Source organism: Cebidichthys violaceus, unplaced genomic scaffold, assembly GCF_023349555.1.
Source record: "Cebidichthys violaceus isolate CVI_PGR_0920_01 unplaced genomic scaffold, fCebVio1.0.p SCAF_12, whole genome shotgun sequence".
Classification (NCBI taxonomy): Eukaryota; Metazoa; Chordata; class Actinopteri; order Perciformes; family Stichaeidae; genus Cebidichthys; species Cebidichthys violaceus.
The window spans coordinates 15388797-15413609 of NW_027176285.1; the positions used below are offsets into that span (position 1 = coordinate 15388797).

The window sequence follows — 24813 nt, forward strand, 5'->3', positions numbered from 1 at the left end:
TCGGGGTCAGCCCTTCTCTCTCGGGGTCAGCCCTTCTCTCTCGGGGTCAGCCGTTCTCTCTCGGGGTCAGCCCTTCTCTCTCGGGGTCAGCCCTTCTCTCTCGGGCTCAGCCGTTCTCTCTCGGGGTCAGCCGTTCTCTCTCGGGCTCAGCCGTTCTCTCTCGGGGTCAGCTGTTCTCTCTCGGGGTCAGCCGGGAATCGGTGCGTCTCTACTGTTTGCACGACGGAGAATATCTTTTAATTGGCACATCACTTGTGCTGCATCCTGCAAGTGACATTTTCAGATATAAAGAGCTCTTTGCAACTTTTATCAGAATAAAATAATTTATATTGTCTCGACATGAAGCAGTTCTTTGTGATTGTCAGACAGACTGCTGGAATAGCCTGTGATTAAGAGCGTTCAACAGCACGTCACAAGAGAAGGGAATGGCTCAAATGGATGACTTTTTCTGTTATTTTTTCACCCCCACTGTAAATATATATATAATAAAAAAAAAGATGTTAACAGCACATGTAATCACACTTGATTGAATGACAAAAGTACAAGCAAGAAGGCAAATAACAGTCATGTTTACTGCAAGGTTTACACTCAGTGTAATAAAATGCTCATTTGGAATAGTTGTAAATGTCATTTTTTATAATTTATTGTAACTCCAAACAAAAATAATTTCTACAAAAAATATTCAAATAATGTCATATAGTATTGATACGTGGTCGATATCTTTTCTCTCTCTCTTTTAGACTTCTGATGAGTTAAATTCTGCTTCCTGAATACTGTGTGAAGATTAAATCTCGCTAAGTGTGGCAACAATCACTCGTTCCTATAACAACCATAATAGTGACTAATTTTTTTTTTTAATTATTCGTAACCCCCCTGGATATTATATAATATGTATAATCTCAGCGACTGTTAGTGGGCACATTAGATACAATGACTCAAGATATAATTTTGGAACAAAAAAAAAAGAAGAAGAAGAATGCAGCAGAAATAGAATAAATGTAAACTCAAGTATCATCTTCTGAGAAGACATGAAACCTGGTTAATATACTATGTAGGCCTCAGCAGCAGGATCCAGCTCACGTCTCTCCTCCTGACTCGTCCGCCGTGTCGCGTACTCTCACCGAGTCTGACCGCACACACACACACACACACACACACACACACACACACACACACACACACACACACACACACACACACACACACACACACACACACACACGTGTGTCGGCCGTCAGTCAAACGGAGGTGAGATCCTTAACTCGACCAAGAAAAAAGGAAAACCAGAAAAGGTCCTTGTGGGTACGACAGCCATTCCCTTTGAAGTGAAACAGTGGTGATTTAAGTGTTCAGTTTATGCTTTTTGGTTTGATGCACATTGCTCCAGCTCAGGAATAAAGGGAACAGTGGTTGGTATGATTTCATCTTTTTTTTTTTTTCTTTCTTCGTCTGCATCTTTTTTTCTCTGAGGTCACTCCCCTTTCCTCTCTGTTCGTCCTTCTCACACCTGAGCACACACCCAGTATTATAACAGTCCTGTGAGGTGTGTGTGTGTGTGTGTGTGTGTGTGTGTGTGTGTGTGTGTGTGTGTGTGTGTGTGTGTGTGTGTGTGCGTGTGTACACAGTATATATGTGTGTTTGTTAGGAGACTGGGGCTAGTGTTGTGTGAGTGCCGGGGTGTGTGGGTCCACGACTGGGGGCGGCCCTAACCCATTCTAGGTCACCCTTCGTCTCACGTACACACACACACACACACACAGACACACACACACTCCTTAGTCCGAGGGGCATTTCGCGGCTCAGTGTGCAGTTAACGTGGCCAGCAGGTGGGCTAGCAGAGTGCAGAGCAGCAGGGTGGCCGTGGTAAGGTGCAGGGAAGAGGCGGCGTTGCAGTCCTTGCCGGCCTCGCAGCGGGAGTATTGGCACAGTAACCCTTTGAACTCTGGAGGACAGACGCACTTCTGGCTCTGGAAACACGTTCCTCCGTTCTGGCACAGGAGCATCTCCTCGTCGCAAACGTTAGCTGCGAGCGGAGACGAAAGGCAGACGGAGAGAGCAGCAAAGGGAGAGGTATAGGAAGAGAAAGGAGAGGGAAGGAATCGCAGAGGTAAGGAGAAGGAGAGAGAGCAGTCGGGGAATAAAGAGGGCACGGCAAAGTGACAGATTGACAGGCAGTGAAAGAATAGAGGGGGAGTAAAGAGCATGAAGAAGAAAGAAAGATGTATGGCAAAGAGAGAGACGGGTGAGGGAAGATAAGGAGGGGCAATGTTAGAAAAAGCATGATGGGAAACAGAGACGCAGGGGTAGGAGAAGAATTCAGGGCAGAAGGAACAAAGTAGAAAAGAAAGAACGAGGCAAGATAAATTCTCCAGTCTTTGCCTCAGGGACAACAACAGGTAACACCTGCCTTCCTTTCTTTTTTTTTTTTGCAATTCTTTCCTCTGTCTATTTTTCTTACGCCTGCACATTCTCAGGGTCAGGTTAAAATCATTGTCTCACACACACACACAGCAGAAAATCCACCGCATTTGTGATATTTGTTAAGTAATGATTGGAGGAACAAATGGCGTCGTTAAAACACTATAAAAGGCATTAGGAGAACCACAGAGGTAGTTGCACTGCAAAAGATACTTAGCCTAAAAACGCACTGAGAGAAAATAGAGGGGAGGATCAGGCTTCCATGACAGGAAGTAATTACATGAGCTAACGTGGTTTATTACACCAACGATAATTGGCTCCGTTGCATTGGAGTATTTGGAGCAAGACGTCAACTCTAGAGTGGAGTAATATGCCCCATATTGTAGTAAATAACCCCACAGTCAAAATGTGTGTGTGTGTGTGTGTGTGTGTGTGTGTGTGTGTGTGTGTGTGTGTGTGTGTGTGTGTGTGTGTGTGTGTGTGTGTGTGTGTGTGTGTGTGTGTGAGAGTGAGTGTGAGAGACTGAGGTCCCTCACTATGGTAGATGATAGAGGAAGGCGATTCCCTGTAATGGGGTTAAGGAGTGATAGGGTCATCAATTAAAGGAGCAGCTGATGCTGCTAATGAGCTACATGATCTATTCCCCCCTGAGTAAAGATCACATCGGGAGATGCACAGGCTACACAGTAAGTGGCACAGTGGACCCGTGAAGGTCCTGGAAACCTCCAGCATTTGTTCACGGCTGGATTTATCGGACATGAACCCACAGAAGAAGTCACCGGCCTCCTTTATACTCACAGTAACAGCCTTGTTTCCAGTAGTATCCTGGCAGACAGTCGTCACACTTGGCCCCCGTGGCGCCGTCTTTACACTGGCAGAAGCCTGTGCCGTTACATCGGTCGTGAACCGAACCCATCTGGTTGCAGTTACACACTGAGGGGCAAAAAAAGAGATGGAGGCATTTAGAATCGGGATTTGACCAAGAGTTGAAAGGAGTTCAGCCAAATATGCGCGCATTTGTATTCAGACCACAGGTTTGTTTTTGGTGGTGTTGATGCTTTTCAGAGCCGCGGCTCTGTGTAAGGTGGAGTTTGTCCAGAAGTACAGAGAAATCCCAAGATGCTGCAGAGATTCAGACCTGAAATTTCGTCCCTTTTCAGCCATAATCACCACACCCTTATATGCACCTCACGGTGAACAGCATGCAAAGTGTTTTTTGGTGTCTTGACTACCGTGACGTAATAAAACATGTTACATTTTGGATGTTAAAACTGCGATTTGATCCCGCAGACTGTAAACAAACGGTCCCAAGGATTCTAAGAGGCTGATGTTTGCCGTTGGCTTCCTAATAACAGCACAAAGCCTGCCACTGGGAAGACAGACGTCCGATGTCAGAAAGCACCGTATCAGATGTTGTTTGGGGAAACTAATACTATCTAAATATAACTGCAAGTTCTTTTTATCGCAGAATATCTCCTTTCAAAGGCATACATACGACTCAAATGGCCTATAAATCACCACAAACTAATATTTACTTTCAGAAACGCCATGACCTCTGCTTCTTCCCCCAAAATGATCATTTTGAAAGTAAACATTTCCTGATGAAACAAAGACATTCATTTCTTGAGATGGAATTAAATGATACGAAGGTCTTATTATACAATCCTGTGACAGCCACCCATGCAGGATATTTATTTTTTTATTTGATTCATTGATTGTTGATGCTCAGAGAATTTCAGCAAATGTAACAAAAAAAACATTTTTTTGAAGAAGAAGATTACCATCACAAGATGACATTGGATTTGTCCCTTTTTCATATAAATTACTCTTATTTCTGCAAGTGGTTATCATTACTAATGCATATATTTATAGAAGCTGACTGATATCCAGATCAGAGACGGTAGCAGAACTGCACAGCTGCGTATTTGCTTTGCATCTGTCAGTCGTTGACCAGAGTTTCTCTTACGATCTGATGTAAGCCAGTAGCTTAAGCTAAACCCACGATCAAATTAACTCATTTATAATAAAATTATAAAATATTCATAGAAATGAAACGCATTACGCAACCGATGCGGTTGGCATCCGTGTGTTTGTGGGTCACGTGCATTAATATTGGGATTGTATGTGAGCCACTGAGGGAATGCGTCGCCGTGTAACACGTCTGTGCAAATGCATCAACGCTCGAGAGGACGCGGCTTCCCGCTCTGGAGACGTCTGGTGTGAACTCATTCCTGTTCCGGTGTGCTGACCGGAGGAGCTGAGAGGGTTCTTCTTTGTGCCGACTCCGAGGCCTGTTTACCCTCCAACCCCCTGCTGTCCACCTGCAGATGGATTGCACCTTCACCAGGTTGTTTCTCCAACAGCGATGCGAACGAACTGACCATCTATTCTGTCCGCAAAGATGTAAGAGACGTATTTGTCTGCAGTACAGTGGGGGAGACGTGTCTTCTTTTTCTGTTGGGCTCTGCTCCCGATGCTCATTGGATTGGAAATGAGGTTGAACTGCTGCCTTTCCGCTTTAAGGGTGCTCCAGGGTGTTTGCGTCGGTATTAGTGGAACAATGTTGAACAACCATTTCTACACAGATGAAGGACAGCGCTGCAGCAACGTGAGCATAAACACTGAATGCTGATCTCTACGGGTCAGTGCAATAAACTGGAGACACTCCGCTTTATAAAGTTGATATTGTGAATATTTTAGCAAACCGGTGCCTTTTTTTTTTTTTTTTTTTTTACAAATCCAGCAGAAATGGAGCAACATTAGCGAATCATGTTTCTTTCACTGCTAGACTACCTTGTTGTGGTAATCTTCACGTTTAAAAAAACAACAACTTGTAGTTGCTTTGTATTTTAAAGCAACAACGCCTTCTGTCAATCACACACACACACACACACACACACACACACACACACACACTCCCCCCCCCCGCACACTGACCGATGCAGACGCTCTCATCATCCAGTTCGGCAGAGGCGTTGCGGAAGTATCCCAGTCTGCAGTGTTGGCAGTTCTGGCCCCTGGTGTTGTGCTTGCAGCTGACGCACGTGACGATGTTCAGGTAGTCGATGTAGCTGCAGCGGCTGGAGTGGCCGTTGCACTCACAGTCTGAAAGGAGGAGACATGTTTGAGTTCCTTTTTTTTTTTTTACTGGAGGAAGACAATTATACATGTTCATGATGTCAAAGTCGATACTCGGGATGGGGGGGGGGGGGGGGTATCTCTGTAAGCGTGCTCAGGGGATCCTTCAGTGACCGCTGGACGTGATAAATGACTTGCATTAACGGATGTGTCTGATGGCTTTAGTTTTAGACGTCAGTGAACAAATGAATGACTCTGAGTGTGTTTTATGACTTTCCTTTCTGACTCTATATTGGTTCAATAAAGACAGACCACTCCCTCTCCATTACTACTCGCAGGTTTGCTGAGTCTGCTTCGCTGGGCTGCACTGATTACTGATGGGAATTCCACTATCCTGTGTGTGTGTGTGTGTGTGTGTGTGTGTGCCTGTGTTCATGCTTGTTTGTGTTTGTGTGTGCAGGCGTCTTGAGTACAGGTGTGTTAACTGTGTCTGGGAGTTTAATCGCATTACCAGATGAGTGGATTATATGCTACAGAATCATAACCGAGGGAGTTTGAGGTGAGTGATGCGGTGCAGTAGGTGTTCTCAGACTGCATCTGATACCATGAAATCGGTCTGACACCACTTAACCCGATGGACGACCTCCACTGCCTCTCCTCTCTCTCACTGTTTGTTCTTCATTTCCACAGTCTTAAACTCTCTTCCATAAGGCGCTGCACAATCGGAGCTCTTTATTAAATTTTCCCTTTGTAATTCAGGAATTATCTGAGAGGATTTGATTGCAGGTTTTACTCTTCATGCTCAGACGCTTGATAAATTAAGACTTTATCCATATTTCACACCCTAAAACCAAAGCTAAAAAAAAAAAAAAAAAAAGGATGCTGCAGAGAATGGTGTAAGACCTTTTTTGTATAATTTTTCCACAGAGGGAGAAATGAAAGCCTGATATAATTCACTGTAGGATCTGCATTGTGCAGAGCGGTGCAGCAAGTGTTGCTCTACATTCTCCCTACGATTATCTTGGCTGAGGCTGGTAGCTAATTAAGGTTTTATTAAGCTTCAGAAGTTGCCTGCAATAGTGTGCTGCAAGGCATCACTGTCCTCTAAAGAGGCGTTTACCAGGCATGTTTATGCAAATACACATTTAAATGCACATTAAAAAGTCTGAGTTTAGCTGTTTAATCAGCCGTCACATTATTATTTTATTATTGTTTGGTTGATGATGCCAGCTGAAATATTAATGAGCTGGTTTAAAAGGAAACCAGCGAGTGCAGCGCCATAAAGTGCCTCTCTCAGCACTGAGGAAACCATGCTAGCGGTGGGGGAAGAACTGCCTGATTAAATATAAATGGCCAATTACTCCACAGACTAGCGATGCAATGGGACATTGTTCCACAAATTACCGTTGGGGAGTCAAGATGCTGCTTTTATTTCTGTTTATCAATTGTGAAATTGTTCAACGGTGAGAGATTACATTGAACAGAGCGCAAGAGAGCTGCCCGCATCAAAGAGTCTTTAAGGGTGAAGGAATAACGGCACGTTTTGCTAACGAGCGTACTCTCTAAAAATCAATAAACAGGAATGTCGATGTCTGCGTTTGTTTCCGTGGTTTGAATATGAATTTGAAGTCTAAATACTTACCTTGATCATGCACATAAAGCAAAAACACGACCAAGAGGGAGTTGCATGGGGAAGAGAGTGAGCAAAATGAAAAACACAAGACATGCAATGAAAGGAATTTTTCCACAGGTTGCCGCTTGAACAACAGCGTCCACACGTAAGTGAAATGAGAGGGTTTACAGCCGCTGATCTGAACCAGAGGATTCAAGCGAGCTCGAGTCTCCCGTCTGTATTTTCAGACCAGGTCTCTTACCTCTGAAATCATCGTATATGATCCCATACAACTGTCTGGCCTGGGGCTCTCCTGAGATCAAGAGTTTCAGGAGCCCTTGAGGGATGAAGGAGTCTTTGTTTAAGATTTATCTCCACGTCATGTACGGTGCTAGAGTCATCTACAGCTCTATAGCTTCACACGGCTGGGGCAGGTATAGGTGGGCGGCGGTGCTTCAGAGAGGTGCTATGGATTAGGTGGATGGGATTCCCACTAGACTCTTCCTTAAAGAAAGGGGGGTTGCTTTGTTCTATAAAGCTGACATAATCTTCACCTAGTGCAGTGTTTCTTAACTGGAGGCACAGAACCCAAAAGTCATCCTCAAGATTGTATTAGTTTGTCTTCACATGATCCAGAGCTTTCACGTCAAGTCCTCTTTGTCGGCTCTATATTTGACTGTTAATGTCTGGGGTGGACTGGACGCTGATGTGGCCTGTTTTTAAAGGGAGTCATCTTTAAAATGCTCCAAAAAGAAGAAGTTGTAAGTTCTGTCCTGACCGTGGAAACTCCCCAGCACAAACTTTTGTGGTGAGATAAGTGGCTGTTCTGGGGCTTTTCATCGAATCACACGATCTTCCAAGAAGATCCAAGAAGAGAACCTCAACTTCCAAGAAGAGAACCTCAACTTTTACCACGATATGGACTACAAGTCCTTAAAGTGCTCTAAAAACAGTTTGAACTTCTACACTTCCGTGACACACGGGCAAACTTCTAACTCTTCAAACTGAAATCAAAAACTCTTATCGGAAACGTTTGGACGGTTTGTCTTAAAGATATTCCGAGTGAGTTTTCTTCATCATTTTTTGGGGGAAAATCATATAAAACTTTACAGCCTAAAAGTGAATAAGATTGATGAAAATGTCAGTTTTGTAGACTAAACCAAGAACATGATGATTAACTCTGGGCTCAAATGATTCAAATCACCACATTTAATGGAGCTATAAATGCAATACTGTGTCACCTATTAATCTCATCGGGATACATTTTGGGTCCCAATTAGCAAACAGTTATGAATCACTGTGCTATCTCAACACATGTTCACATTCTACCTTTCCTTTTCTCTCGTTCTCTCTCGTCTCTGTCTTCATCGTCTCTGCCAGGAGTGTGTTTGTGGGCCTCATGACTCCCTCTTTCCCACTCAGGTTTGTGGTGCACTACAAAGCAGCAACAACTTGCAAATCAATCTGTATTGACGCAGCGCAGATCATCGCTGGCTGTTTTACCAAACTAGAAAGGAGGACTACTGACGAGACAACAACATCCAATGATTCGCGAGAAACGGTTGATAATATAGATCCTATTCACATATAATGTAATTGACTAAAGGACTAAGGATTCTTCTGGGAATTTAGCACAATAACAAAGTTCTCTTTTCTTTTAAAAGTATCACTCACTTGCTCTTCCTATCTATAATCAGTTTAACAGACGAGACTGAAGGGGATTTTAAACTTAAAAAAAAGAATTATTTTGTATGCAAAAACAACATTGTGTCTTTCAAGAGCATTCTCAATGTAAAGTTCATTCCCTTCCTGCTACAGTTGGAACCAAATTAAGATGTTGCCTTATAGCGTATGTTGACTGACAGGGTATCACGTAGTTAGAGATAAATTTAGATGCATTTGTTGTTCCCAGTTTCTGTTTTCACTGTGAGCTACCAAGTTTAATCTACAGGAGCATTGCCACCACTACATATAAAAGAGATGCCACTCTTTTCACCTTTTTCTTTCTTTATGCTCGTGCTGATATTGTGGGGAATGTTTGTCTACTGCATACTCCCTTCACTACAGATGCACTGCAGTGTATATACAACCACAAGACCATTGCTACCGCTACGTATAAACGATACCTTGCCCGTGCCGAGATGAGGTTGTTGATTTGTGGCCATGAATCTCATGTCCGTGTCCCTCAGACATGTGGGAAACTGTCAAACCACAATTATCATAAACATAACAAGCAAAAGGACCATATGAAGAAGATTGTATATGTTCTTTTTCTCAGCAACCTAAATAAGCAATGTGTATATATATTTTTTTTTAACTTGGTTCTATTGTCTTTTTCTATTCTTGCTCTGATCTTGAGTCTCGGATAAAATTATTTTGCCAATGTTGGTGCCAAATTACGCTTTAATATGTACCTACAGTTGTGGTCAGAAGTTTACATACACTTGTAAAGAACATAATGTCATGGCTCTCTTGAGTTTCCAGTTATTTCTACAACTCTGATTTTTTTCTGATAGAGTGATTGGAACAGATACTTCTTTGTCACAAAAAACATTCATGAAGTTTGGTTCTTTCATGACTTTATTATGGGTTAACAGAAAAAGTGATCAAATCTGCTGGGTCAAAGATATACATACAGCAGTCCTAATATTTGGTTACATGTCCCTTGGCCATTTTCACTTCAATTAGGTGCTTTTGGTAGCCATCCACAAGCTTCTGGCAAGCTTCTCGTTGAATCTTTGACCACTCCTCTTGACAGAATTGGTGCAGTTCAGTTAAATTTGATGGCTCTCTGACATGGACTTGTTTCTTCAGCATTGTCCACATGTTCTCAATGGGATTTAAGTCAGGACTTTGGGAAGGCCATTCTAAAACCCTAATTCTAGCCTGATTTAGCCATTCCATTACCACTTTTGATGTGTGTTTGGGGTCATTGTCCTGTCGGAACACCCAACTGCGTCCAAGACCCAACCTTCGGGCTGATGATTTTAGGTTATCTTGAAGAATTTGAAGGTAATCCTCCTTCTTCATTATCCCATTTACTCTCTGTAAAGCACCAGTTCCATTGGCAGCAAAACAGCCCCACAGCATAATACTACCACCACCATGCTTGACGGTAGGCATGGTGTTCTTGGGGTTAAAGGCCTCACCTTTTCTCCTCCAAACATATTGCTGGGCATTGTGGCCAAACAGCTCGATTTTTGTTTCGTCTGACCACAGAACTTTCCTCCAGAAGGTCTTATCTTTGTCCATGTGATCAGCAGCAAACTTCAGTTGAGCCTTAAGGTGCCGCTTTTGGAGCAAGGGCTTCCTTCTTGCACGGCAGCCTGTCAGTCCATGGAGATGCAAAACACGCTTGACTGTGGACACTGACACCTGTGTTCCAGCAGCTTCTAATTCTTGGCAGATCTGCTTTTTGGTGGTTCTCGGTTGACTCTTCACCCTCCTGACCAATTTTCTCTCAGCAGCAGGTGATAGCTTGCGTTTTCTTCCTGATCGTGGCAGTGACAAAACAGTGCCATGCACTTTATACTTACAAACAATTGTTTGCACTGTTGCTCTTGGGACCTGCAGCTGCTTTGAAATGGCTGCAAGTGACTTTCCTGACTTGTTCAAGTCAATGATTCGCTTTTTCAGATCCATGCTGAGCTCCTTTGACTTTCCCATTGTAGCGTTTGTGGGCGTTTGTATCCAATGAGCCCTATTTAAATGGCCTCAGAGAAGTCACCAGCTGTAGTCACTCATAATCACTCACAAGAAGTTAAGAGGCCATGCTATGAAGCTCATTTCATTGACAGAACTTTCTAAGTCACCAAAATTGCTAATTCATGTTGCTGTATGTATATTTTTGACCCAGCAGATTTTGTCACTTTTTCTGTTAACCCATAATAAAGTCATGAAAGAACCAAACTTCATGAATGTTTTTTGTGACAAAGAAGTATCTGTTCCAATCACTCTATCAGAGAAAAATCAGAGTTGTAGAAATAACTGGAAACTCAAGAGAGCCATGACATTATGTTCTTTACAAGTGTATGTAAACTTTTGACCACAACTGTATGTTGACCAACATGCTATATAATATTCTATTGTTCAGTGGCCCATTTCATTACTTGGAGTTGCCAAGTTTAGCTTGTGAGGAAAGTGTATCTACTACTGCACAAACTAAAGCATGTAAATATCCACATACAATTCTACCACTACATACAAAACAGAAACCTTTTCTACCTTTGCCATGCTCCTCTCCTCCATGCACAGATGAGGTTGTGGTTTTGTCTCCATCAGTCTCATGTGCACGTCCATGAGACTCATGCTCATGTTCCTCAGGCTTGTGGGAGACTGCCCGAGATCATTGTCAACAAAAGAAACAAAAATACATTTCTGCTTTTTTTCAGGGGCTCATTTTAGTTTAGACAGCTGAAAGTTGATCTTCTATTTACTGCACTAAAGGTCAACTATAGTATATACAACTACCAGATCATTGCCACCACTACATGTAAAAGATATCCTCTCAGCTATTCTTTCCTTCGCCTCCCTTTCCTCCCACTGCCTAAATGAGGTTGTTGTTTTGTGGTCATTAGTCTCACGTATGTGGCCATGAGCCTCCTGTACGTTTCCCTCAGGCTTGTGGGAGACTGACAAACACGCTTCACAAGATATTTATAGTATACCACTACAGGTCAACAACAGTACATATAAGGATATACCTTTATGCTCGTCCTTCCTTTTGATCCCGTGCCCAGATGAAGTGGTTGTTTTGTGGCCATGAGTCTCTTGTAGGTGGCCATGAGTCTCTTGTTTGTGGCCATGAGTCTCATGAACGTGGCCATGAGTCTCTTGTTTGTGGCCATGAGTCTCTTGTACCTGGCCATGAGTCTCTTGTTTGTGGCCATGAGTCTCTTGTACCTGGCCATGAGTCTCTTGTTTGTGGCCATGAGTCTCATGAACGAGGCCACGAGTCTCTTGTACCTGGCCATGAGTCTCTTGAACGTGGCCATGAGTCTCATGAACGTGGCCATGAGTCTCTTGTTTGTGGCCATGAGTCTCTTGTACCTGGCCATGAGTCTCTTGTTTGTGGCCATGAGTCTCTTGTACCTGGCCATGAGTCTCTTGTTTGTGGCCATGAGTCTCTTGTTTGTGGCCATGAGTCTCTTGTACCTGGCCATGAGTCTCTTGTTTGTGGCCATGAGTCTCATGAACGAGGCCACGAGTCTCTTGAACGTGGCCACGAGTCTCTTGAACGTGGCCATGAGTCTCTTGAACGTGGCCATGAGTCTCTTGTTTGTGGCCATGAGTCTCTTGTTTGTGGCCATGAGTCTCTTGTTTGTGGCCATGAGTCTCATGAACGAGGCCATGAGTCTCTTGAACGTGGCCATGAGTCTCTTGTTTGTGGCCATGAGTGTCATGAACGAGGCCATGAGTCTCTTGAACGTGGCCATGAGCCTCTTGTTTATGGCCGTGAGATTCTTGTACGTGGTCATGAGTCTCTTGTACGTGTCCGCGAGTCTCTTGTTTGTGGCTGTGAGTCTCTTGTTTGTGGCTGTGAGTCTCTTGTTTGTGGCCATGAGTCTCTTGTTTGTGGCCGTGAGTCTCTTGTTTGTGGCTATGAGTCTCTTGTTTGTGGCCATGAGTCTCTTGTTTGTGGCCGTGACTCTCTTGTACGTGGCCATGAGTCTCATGTCTGTGTCCCTCAGATGTGTGGGAAACTAAAACACCACAATTGTGATTGAAATAACAAGCAAAAACACATCATAGGGTACATTTTAAATGCTGACTTCTTTGCATCCTAAACAACCAATAAACCACATCTATCTTTAAACATATTTCTCTCAATACCAAATTTAGATTTAGCAGTATAACTATACTGTCACTGAAGAGACACATTTAGGTTCTTGTTTTTGCGTTGTTGTTCCAGTGACAAGAATTTGTGAAAGTTTATCTACTGTAAATTTTCACTTCTACACTTTTCTACAGTTAGTTACAACCACTACAGTACATGCAAAAACATACCTTCTCCGTGTCCAGATGAGGTTGTTTTGCGACCATGAGTCTCATATAAGTGTCCCTCTGAATTGTGGGAGACTGAAACACGACAATTGTCATTGAAATAATGAGCAGAAATCTAGATCCATTATTTGCTGTTTCTAGTTTTGCTGCAAGTAGCCAAGTCTCAATTGTGGTGAAAGTTTGTCTATTGCATATTTCCATCACTACAAGCCAGCTACACTTGCTATCACTACATAGAAAATACCTGTTGTTTCAGCTTTTCTTGCCTTATGCTCCTCCCTTTCCTCCCCGTGTCCAGATGAGGTGGTTGTTTTGTGGCCATGAGCATCATGTGCGTGTCCCTCAGACATGTGGGGGACTGACACACCGCAATCATCATTGGCATGAAGCAAATACCAGCATGCAAGCAAAAATGTAGATGCATTTCTGCTGTTTCTAATTTTCATTATTTGCTGTCAGTTGCCAACATGGTGAAAGATTATCTACTGCATATTTACTCCACTACAGGTTGAGTCCAGTTGGCTACAGCTGACTTTACAGTACATAAAAGGATATACCTTTATGCTCTTACTCACTTTTATCCTCGTGCCCAAACAAGGTTGTTATTTTATGGCCATGAGTCTCTTGAACGTGGCCATGAGTCTCTTGTAGGTGGTCATGAGTCTCTTGTACGTGACCATGAGTCTCTTGTACGTGACCATGGGTCTCTTGTTTGTGGCCATGAGTCTCTTGTAGGTGGCCATGAGTCTCTTGTAGGTGGCCATGAGTCTCTTGTATGTGACCATGGGTCTCTTGTATGTGACCATGGGTCTCTTGTAGGTGGCCATGAGTCTCTTGTAGGTGGCCATGAGTCTCTTGTAGGTGGCCATGAGTCTCTTGTAGGTGGCCATGAGTCTCTTGTATGTGACCATGGGTCTCTTGTATGTGACCATGGGTCTCTTGTAGGTGGCCATGAGTCTCTTGTAGGTGGCCATGAGTCTCTTGTAGGTGGCCATGAGTCTCTTGTATGTGACCATGGGTCTCTTGTATGTGACCATGGGTCTCTTGTAGGTGGCCATGAGTCTCTTGTAGGTGGCCATGAGTCTCTTGTACGTGGCCACGAGTCTCTTGTACGTGGCCACGAGTCTCTTGTACATTGCCATGAGTCTCTTGTATGTGACCATGGGTCTCTTGTAGGTGGCCATGAGTCTCTTGTAGGTGGCCATGAGTCTCTTGTACGTGGCCATGAGTCTCTTGTACGTGGCCACGAGTCTCTTGTACATTGCCATGAGTCTCTTGTAGGTGGCCATGGGTCTCTTGTAGGTGGCCATGAGTCTCTTGTAGGTGGCCATGAGTCTCTTGTACGTGACCATGAGTCTCTTGTACGTGGCCATGAGTCTCTTGTACGTGGCCACGAGTCTCTTGTACATTGCCATGAGTCTCTTGTAGGTGGCCATGAGTCTCTTGTACGTGACCATGGGTCTCTTGTAGGTGGCCATGAGTCTCTTGTAGGTGGCCATGAGTCTCTTGTACGTGGCCATGAGTCTCTTGTATGTGACCATGAGTCTCTTGTAGGTGGCCATGAGTCTCTTGTACGTGACCATGGGTCTCTTGTAGGTGGCCATGAGTCTCTTGTAGGTGGCCATGAGTCTCTTGTAGGTGGCCATGAGTCTCTTGTATGTGGCCACGAGTCTCTTGTACATTGCCATGAGTCTCTTGTAGGTGGCCATGAGTCTCTTGTACATTGCTATGAGTCTCTTGTAGGTGGCCGTGGGTCTCTTGTAGGTGGCCGTGGGTCTCTTGTAGGTGGCCAGGAGTCTCTTGTAGGTGGCCGTGAGTCTCTTGTAGGTGGCCGTGAGTCTCTTGTAGGTGGCCGTGGGTCTCTTGTAGGTGGCCGTGGGTCTCTTGTACGTGGCCACGAGGGATACCTTTCTTTTCCTCATGTATTTCGTTATGCTCCTCATGATTCCTTCCCTCCCCGTGCCCTGATGAAGTCATTGTTTTGTGGCCATAAGTCTCATGTCCTTCAGAATTGTGGGAGACTGAAAAACCACAATTGTCATTAAAATTACAACCAGAAATCTATATTTCTACTGCTCCTAACTTTTGTTAATTTTGCTTAATTTAACTCATGTTTTATGTTCATCTACTGCACATTTCCATCACTACAGTTAGACTGCAAATGTATATAACTATAATAACATTGCTACGACTACACCAGAGATACTTTTCCTTTCACCTTTTCTTTTTTGCCCATGCTCAGATGAGGTGGTTGTTTCGTGGACATGGGTCTTATGTACATGGTCCTCAGACTTGAGGGGGACTGACACACAACAATCGTCAGTGACATAACGAGCAAAAACATCCGGTGTTATACATTTGATCTGCTCTTTTCTCAGCAACACACCTTGAACAAGAAATACATTCTGTATCTACTTCATCCTGTCAGCCAGATAAATAATATGACACCACTATTGGTGCCAAAATTATGATTCAGCTCTATCGCTGATGTTGAGTGACAGACTATCATGTCAGTGAAGAGATGAATTTGCTGTTTTCATTTTTTAGTGCCCCAGTTGTTGTTCACTGTGAGCTGTCAAGTTTAACTCATGATAAAAGTGTATTTACTGCGCCAAAAGTAAACTACGGTATATAAATCTACAGGAACACCGCTACTACTACGTATAAAAGAGTAATACCTGTCATCTCAGTTATGCTTTCTGTCTCCTCCTTCCCTTCCTCCCTGTGCTCGGATGAGGATGTTTTGTGGCCGTGACTGTCATGTACGTGTCCCTCAGACTGGTGGGAGACTGACGCACCGCAATCATTATTAAGTCAACAAGAGCAGACGTCGTATGAGGTATTTTACATGCTCTTTCCTGAGCAACCCGAACAATAAGAACCGTATAATTAGGCTGATACTGCAGTGGGTAAAGATTACTGATATCGTCTGCCTTTCTCTCCCTTCTCGTCTTCCTTTGAGACCTCGTTTTCCCCTTTCTCTTTCTTTCTTTCTATCTCTTTCTCTCTCTCTCTGTCAGATAGTGGATTGCCCCATCAGGGGCCTCAGCCCTGGGCTTGGGGAAAAAAAAGCTTTTGAGAGTCAGAGAGGCTTGAGAAACTCCTTCATCACTACACTCTCACTCTGGTTTTGAAAGATATGACATGCTCTTCCTTTTATCCGAACGTCATGAAGTTCTCTGACTAGTGCTTCTTACTCTCCATATGTGCTTGTTTCTTCGCTCCCTTCCATAATAGAAAAAAAAGAAGATATGTTCTTATTTCTGCTCCTTTATTTGACATGAATATTTGTAGGACGCTATATACAGTAACATCTTCTCATGGGTGCACCTCCTTATGTTGAGATTTAATGTTCTCTGTGGTGCACTCACACATTATCTCAAATCAATACGAGAGACAACCTAGAACACGCGTCCGTTTTTTTTACTGCATTTTTAATTGTCTCTCGCTCAAGTTTTTCCTCTTTTTCTCTGTTTCACTTTCCCAGAGGGCTTTATGCTATTCCCAAGATCCTTTGCTTCAAGATTTTAGGGCTACAAATGAAGTTTAGTTTACGGTTCCGGCCATCTCTTCCTTTTACCTTTCCATTTACTGCAACACAGGCACAATTCAGTAAATCACTGATGTCCTCCTCACATGAGTGATTAAGACTAAAAATATAGAATTACCGATCACATGAAGCAACCGCACCATGCACGTCATTTAGGGACTAACGATCTCCAGACCACCAGAGAATACAATGCTTCATGCATCCATCTGTCTTTCCCCTTGAGGGTTTTTTGTACAGGCGATGTACTTCTCCAGTTGTTCTTCTTCTTCAGAGGGGGGGGGCATCCTGCAAGCATCCTGCTCCCCTGCGGAGCGTCCCCCTTCAGGCTATCTCCCGCCCACTCTCTCCCCTTCATCCCTCCCCGTCCCCGGGGCTCCGGTGAGACGGGACGCCAGCAGCTGTTCTCACAGCACCCTGGACCATATCACACAACTGGCATCGTGCCATCACCGCCTCTCATCAAAGTAACCCTTTGCCTTCCTCCGCTCATGTCCGACTCTGGCCCCCACTGGACCTACTCTCTCGCACATCTGTCACAGCTGCACACGCACTCAGAATCCTGCTCTCTTGTATTCTGAGTCCCGGTTGTTTCAAAAAGGCAGACGTAGCACAGCAGTGAGCATAAAATGCATTTACTCTCAGTAACCTGCGCTGCCTTGGGGGGGTAGGAGTGATTTGAACTGTTGTTGGCATTCATCTCAATCAGCTCAGCCCGAACCGCCTGACTGGCAGACGGAGCATTCAGGGTTCCCTGCTTGCTCTACACTGACTGACAGAAGGGACCTCAAAGACCATGTGATTGTTATATTTATACCGTGACACTCTATAGATTAATGCCCCTTCATGTCATAGTGTTTTGCCATCTACTGCAGTAAATTGAGGTTAATGTCAAGGGGGGGGGGGGGGATGTTTTTGGGCTTAGTCCTGATTCTGTCTCTCCTGCTACCTCTTCATATCTATCTGTCACTCTGATCCTGCGGCTGCTGCTCCGCAATCCTCCCAATGCCTCGGAGTGAGGCGCAGACAATGTCAACTGAACTCAGACGTTTCGTAAACCTTCCACCCGCCAGTGCTCGTGCGGCCTCTCACTCGCTCATTCACTCATCCATGTTAACAAGATTCCACTGCCACTACCTAAATTGAATAAGCGTTTTCTGACATGCGATATGATGCCGAACATAAGATTATGGAAGCTTGTGTATACGAGCATGTTAGAGACTTTCACCTCGTGAAAATTGCCAATTTCAGAAAGGTTCCACACCGAAAGAAAAACATCACGTTGGCTGGAAATGAAAATGATCTCCTGATTCTAAATGAGATTATTCTATTTTCTGGCAGCCTGTACTCTACTCTATATCTACTGTCAACTAGAGCTATGGGTGTGCCTTACCTCCTCTCTCACTATGCCTCGAGTGTTTTTCCTCAGTGTCATGCAGGCTTGTATGAGGGTGAAGATGAGACAGGACGGACCCTATTGTTAATGGATGGTGGTGTAGACGATGATTAACAACCGAATGATGCGCGGACTCCTTTGGGACCGGGCGAGACGGATGTGAGTGTTCGGGGATCGTCTCCGAAGGTGTGAACCGCTCTGGTGTCGAGGAAACCCGGTGCTCCTCGGGAGGAAGGCTAACCCCTCCCGTAACGGGAAGTGCGTCAGATTCTCCGATGGGCACCGGTGGAGGCTCAGACAAGTGCCTGGTGTGCATCACACTGTGTGTTAGTGGGGCGGAGCTGCCTGAGACTCTGGTTTCTGCTGGTGGAGCTCTGGTGTCTGTTGCATCAGTTGCATGAGGACAGAGAATGGAAATGCAGTGAGGAATGAGCGGGCTAAGGCATTAGCATAAGAGATGCAGCATCAGATTGTTTACCCAAAGAAAGCCTAGCTTTCCCTTTTTTCCTCCTCAAACGTGCACACACACACACACACACACACACACACACACACACACACACACACACACACACACACACACACACACACACACGAGCATGCACGTTCAAATGCACAGAAGTGAGAACACACAATGATAGTGTGATTTCACACTGCTGAGATAGGCTAAACTCAAAGCTGTTCCACAACCCTTTCAGTGCTGGAAATTGTGCTGTTTTTTTTTTTTTTTTTTTTTTTTTTTATAGCAGAACACAGTGACTGTTAAAGGTGTGACTATTGTTAATATGGCTGTAAAATGAAAACACACACTGTTTGTCAAAGTGCATTGCTCTGTTTTACACTTGCAGTGTTGTGCGCATATGTTCTGTCATCTCTAAATCTGAGAGATGTTAATCTCTCACCTTCACAGTAATTCATTAATTGCTGATCTGTAAACGCAGTGCTGTAGTGCTGCAATACATTAGCTATGACATAATATGAATGCATAAAACTACTGGTACAAGTTGCCATGTTTGAACTTGTTCTGGTGTCCCGACTGATGGTCATGCTATTTCCCACTCATGTGAATCTGAAATGATTTAGTGGCCATAAGTTTATTCTATTCGACTGTTACTTAGTGAGACAGAGAGCATAATTGTGATGCTAAATGTTCTGAATTTTGGGCTGCACACAACACTGTGTTGCACTATTAATACATGGCATGTTGTTGACATTTTAACTCAAGACATTTACTAGGATTACTCCATTTATCGGTACGATAGTAATCGATAGTAAAGACTTTGGATCTGATCTCTAATTTGATTTCTTTTGGTCACTGATCCCCAATTGTCGTCTCCAAAAACTATGACGCGAACAAGACCAAGTACATCAATGTACACTCTTCATCATCAATGAAAGCAGGAGTTGACGTCACACTTCTACACTTCTCTATTCTAGTATAATCACACTACAATCAGGACTAGTCTCTAGTGCCTACCTCCACCTGGATCAGAACGATGAGGGTTTAGAGAGCTGAAATGTGGGTTTCCAACCCCAGAAACAGAGCCGCTGGAGGCAATGGACTCTGCATGTGAAAGTACAAGGTAAAAAAAAAAAGAAGCAGGGCCAAGGTCTTAGTGTCATTTTCAGCCATGCAACAGCGCCATCACTCTCTCACGCAATGCATCAATAATCTAAGCTGATTCATTACATCATCCTGTAACATGTGCCTGTCTGTCTGTACAGATGGACTCACTAACGGTCCTACGACACACACACACACACACACACACACACACACACACACTTCAGCGAGCGGTGTCCAGTCCCTGCTCGTCTGCTCCGACACATTTTTAGCTCGTCTTCCACACAAATGCATTTGCATATAATGAGATCATTTGTCACTTGTATTAATGTAGCCAGAGAAATGATAACAATAATGTTTAATGCCACTTGCCAGCCTCAGCATTCTCATCATTTATTACCGGAGTGCTGGACATTGATTTAGCTCCGCACTAATGAAGCCGTTGTTATTCAGGACCAGTTAACGCTTTTTTTTTTTTTCTCCCCCCCAGAACACCTAATGGTGGCAGGAGGAGCGAGAGCATGGATCTTATTAATATGTCACATGATCTTCCAGGCATGATCCAATCGCTCTCAGTCGAAGGGCAAGTTCAACCTTTATAAAAAAAAATGAAGGGATTTCAACGGACGGTTCGTGAGACGAGGATGGTGGACAGATAGGACTGCGGTTGATGGAGTGCAGTACATCCCCAGAGCCTGTGAGTTTGCATACACTTGTCTGTCTGCGAGTCCTTCTATTCAGGCCATTCTGCAGCTCTGGGAAGATGAAGTCATGCGGGGTCATGGTGGCTGGATAGGTGGCTGTACGACCGGGTTTTAGGATTTGGTTTGCGTTGACCTCCCCTCCCCCTTTCGCCAAACGCCCATCTGTCAGCCGACCAATGGGCTGCGAGCTCTGTGGATCAGACTCTCTTGCCAATAGATTGCTAATCCTCATCTGAGCATGCTCAGTGATTTTAAACTGGGACAGGGACATGACAAAGGGTGCAACTACTATGACACGCTTGTCCAACCCGTAAGTCCCGCTGTAACGTGGACAAAAACGCATTTGATCCGGCAGCACAGACTTCAGTCAAGATCTTATTATTGACCTTACTGTAAAATCCACAATACATACCTGAGCCGGGATTTGCATTTTTAACTTCCTGGGAAAAGTAATAATACTGAAAATATGATTCATATAACTCAACTTTTATGTGGAGGAAAATTTAGAAAATATACTCCCAGGCTGCTTAAAAACTTTTCTACTAAGTTCACATAAAGTCTAAAGTTTTCTCTACACGTATTGCTGTTATTAATATTTTAAAATAATATACACGCTTTGAATGCATATGTAAATGAAGTTGAGAGCCAGAGAAGATAGCTGAGATTACAGATGATTATTATTCAAGATAATTTATGTCGTTATGTGATCTAGTTTTTAACGTCGCAGGACCTTCAGCCAATACGTGTGTGTGTGTGTGTGTGTGTGTGTGTGTGTGTGTGTGTGTGTGTGTGTGTGTGTGTGTGTGTGTGTGTGTCAGTGTGTGTGTGTGTGTGTGTGTGTGTGTGTGTGTGTGTGTGTGTGTCAGTGTCAGTGTGTGTGTGTGTGTGTGTGTCAGTGTGTGTGCATGAACAAACAGTAATGGCGGCCGCTCTGTGAGAATAGAACCTAAGACCTCAGATCCCCGGGAGGAGAAGGAGGGGATGAAGATGATTTATGGGTTTCACTGAACTGCACCATACGGCCGCCAGAACTCCACACACACACACACACACACACACACACACACACACTGACACACACACACACACACACACACACACACACACACACACACACACACACACACACACACACACACACACACACACACAGGCTTTGCTCACATCAGGGTCAGGTTCAAGCCAAATACACTTCTCTAAACCTGGGATAAAAAAAGAAGACAGGAATAGTCTACAATGGTGAGAGCTTCCTTTCTGCTGTCCCAGAAGTGCAAATGAGTATTTTAGTTTAAAATTGTATATATTGGAAATTATGTGAATTCATTATATATATTTAGTGCATTCATAATTTAGAAGAAGTGATAATTATGTAGACGGATTAAAGCTGCAGTGATCATTTGATTAATAATCAATCAATACATGTTATTCACTGGTCTCAGCTCCTCAAGTGTCGTTTTTCTTCTGGTTTTCTATGATAGTTAATTGAATAGCTTTTAGATTTTTGATCAAACAATACAAAATAATCTGTAGATTGTTTGACAGTGAAAATAATTGTTAGCTGAAGCCCTGTTATGGAAGTAAAATATAGTTCAAAAGAATCACATTATGACTGTGAATGTATGTGATGCGTGTCCTTCATAGCGGGCTTCAATAAGCGTACAAAGGACCGTCACTGTTTGTACAACCTCAAAGCTTCTTCAGCCCCGTTTTTGAATCGCAGCTAATCACAGAATTCTTTGACTTCCCCACCGATGTCGAGCCAAGCAACAAAAATGCTGCGCTGTTCAACAAACGCTCCTAATGGATTTCCTTCAGACAAAAAAAAGAAAAGAAGAAAGTCTGACGACATCACAGCGGTGCCCGAAAATCCCGGCTCCTCCCACATCCTAAGTGCTTCTCTGGTGGAACATGAGCGGTCCGCTGCCGACCAAGATGGCAGGTTTAAATTTAGCATGACGAGGGCGAGCCGGGCTTTGAGGTCCACTTTACTGTACATTCAAGCGGCTGACAGATTCTGTTGGCGTCCGTCCTGGGCTGCTTGAAATCAGTCAGTCAGAACAAATAAAGTCTAAATGTCCATACAGTTTGACGCCCACGCTCTCAAGACGGGGGACAAGTCTGGCATCAACGTCAGAGATATAGACGACCGGGGAAATGCACAGCTTTAGACCTTCAGTAGGTTGCCGGGTGAATTATGTATGATGTACACACACACACACACACACTGCTCGTCGGCATCTATGAGCACAACCACAGACGCACACGTTTGCTTTTTCACAAGTGAACAGTAAGCGTCCGATTCACAGCTGCTGTATCATCGGACCAGCTGTGGAAGAAGTATCCAGATCCTTTACTCAAGCTCAAGTAACAATACTGCTCTTTACAAATACACAAGTAAAGGTTTCGTCACCAGGATGGTCACTTTCATGATGTTTTATAATGACATATAATCGGATCATAAATGTTCTGTATTCACCTGTAAGCAGCATATTAATGTTAGGTCGTCAAGGTGGAGCTAATTCACCACTTCAGGATCATGTTATCACAAAACAATAGTTATTGAGTCTTATTTATTCTCAAGATAACAAGATGAAAATAGTTTATTTCAACCTGTTTACTATTCAGAAAAAACAACTTGTTTGAATTCATAGTTTTTGTACATTTTAGGAAATAAGCTTAGAGGTTAATGTAGCTGTGAGGATTGGTGCTACTTTCACATCTGTCCGTCAAATAAGAAGTTTCCAGTTTTCGTGCTAAGCTAAGCTAAACTAGCTTCATATTTGACCCACAGACAGGAGGAGTGGCATCCATCTTCTTATCGCACTCTCAGCAGCAAAGCGAACAAAGGCATTCCCTGCATTGTCAAACTATTTATTATTGAAGAAGTGTGAGAATCTTGAAGGAAGACAGAATAAGGGGAATATGACGCCTTATTCTCGAAATTTCATGAAACAAATTGACTTGATGTCTCTGCAATGGCAGATGTCTTCCCTTGTTTTAATAAAATAAGTCTCCGCAACTAACAAAGATGGAGATTTCTGCAGTGTGTGTGCGGTCTGGCGTGTGTTTTATCTACAAAGCGACTAGTAGCTACTAACTATAAAGTACCACTAGCTATGGCTAATGTACTTTCCCGCACCTTTCCGAGGGGCTCCAAAGGGCTCATGGGTAATAGCCGGGGACCATTCATCCTCTGAGATGGTTGTGGCGCTCTTTGATTCACCTTCAGGTTCAGCTTCACCCTCTGACTCGTCTTCACCTTCATTGGCAGTGAAGGTTCAGCAACACAGGTACAAAAAAAAACAAACCCCGTGGATTGACGAACAGAAAGTGAATCTGTGGGAACCTGAAACTGAACCACTAAACTCATTATCAGCCCATTAGCAGGCATCACTTGTCTCTTTGATAAATCAAACCCATTATTTTGTCTCTAATTGTGAGAGGAGACCTTTTAAAAGCAGACTTCTGCACTGCAGTTCAATTGCTCAGTCTATCCATGCATCAGCCTTTTACTGTCCGGCCATGTGGAGAACAGCCCAGTGCTGTCAGGGTTGATGTTGCCACTTTGCCGATCGTTTCTGTCTAACAGCTCGGAGGCTGAGAGCCTCTCCAAAGAGAGAATCCCTAATCAAATTCCCTTTTATTCCTGCCTCCCGGAGCTCCTCACCCGGAATCACACTGCATTACAACACTATATGCCCACATCCTTCTCTAGCATTTCTCTGTCTGTCTTTTCTCTCTCAGCTCCCTTTGCTGCTCCATCCCCCCCTCCCCCCTTCTTCAATCCATCCGCAGCAGTGTCTTTAGTCTAAATAAGAAAAGCAGAGCTGTGGAAGAATTCCTCCTGTGCAGGTTAGTGTGATGCGCTGTGATGAAAGGACATGGCGACAGAGAGGCCTATTAATAATAAAGCACACGGGGCCCAAAGCTGCAGCACTGCGAGAGGACAGGCAGGGAGAAGAGAAGTGACTGAGTGGAGAGCCAGCTGAACATCACGGGAGAGAGGGAGAGTTTAGGAGACGAGCGGAAAGCGAGGTACGGGGTTAAAGCGTACGTTTCAAAAACAATGCAACGAAAAGGGGGAAGAGACGATGCAGGGAGAGAGAGAGGGAGAGAGAGGGAGAGGGAGAGGGAGAGAGGGGAATTCCACCTCCTCTGCGTTGCATTATTACTTACTAGAACCGGAGGGAGAACCAGCAATTGTACCTGAAAGAGAATAAGAAGAGGGAGAGGAGATGAGAGCTTGTTTATTTATGCATTCAATTTGCCTAAAGACTTGACTGTGCCTCATTCATCAGACTCAGGTGGCAGAGAGAGCTTAAGAGCTGTTCTGCAAAATAACGGTTTGTTGTAGACCACCTCTCAATGTCCTGGAGTAATCACTGGGCTCGCACCGCCTCCCCCATTCCTCCCTAATTTGCCCCGTTACTCTTTCCCAAAAATCCTCACATTCAGAGGTCCTCATCACATATGTATGTTTTAAGAGAGCGC

General features: G+C 44.0%; 2 protein-coding genes across 2 annotated transcripts in view; both read right to left on the bottom strand.

Moving 5' to 3' along the window:
* Positions 1–554: 554 nt before the first annotated feature.
* The window catches only part of ntng2b (netrin g2b), a 32810-nt gene continuing 8551 nt past the window's right edge, over positions 555–24813 (bottom strand). Inside the window, exons 4-7 of the mRNA XM_068705654.1 lie at positions 24499–24528; positions 5356–5523; positions 3217–3351; positions 555–2023 (exon numbers count right to left, since the gene is read on the bottom strand). Coding sequence (XP_068561755.1) covers positions 1800–2023; positions 3217–3351; positions 5356–5523; positions 24499–24528 — 557 coding nt within the window. The 3' untranslated portion in view covers positions 555–1799. The remainder of the gene's footprint in view (positions 2024–3216; positions 3352–5355; positions 5524–24498; positions 24529–24813) is intronic.
* Positions 11785–13655, bottom strand: LOC137868730 (girdin-like). Its single transcript, XM_068705627.1, has 4 exons — positions 13356–13655; positions 13115–13186; positions 12263–12810; positions 11785–12157 (listed from the first exon to the last, which is right to left on the bottom strand). Exons 1-4 carry the CDS (start codon positions 13533–13535, stop codon positions 11785–11787), a joined length of 1173 nt encoding a protein of 390 aa, XP_068561728.1. The 5' UTR covers positions 13536–13655.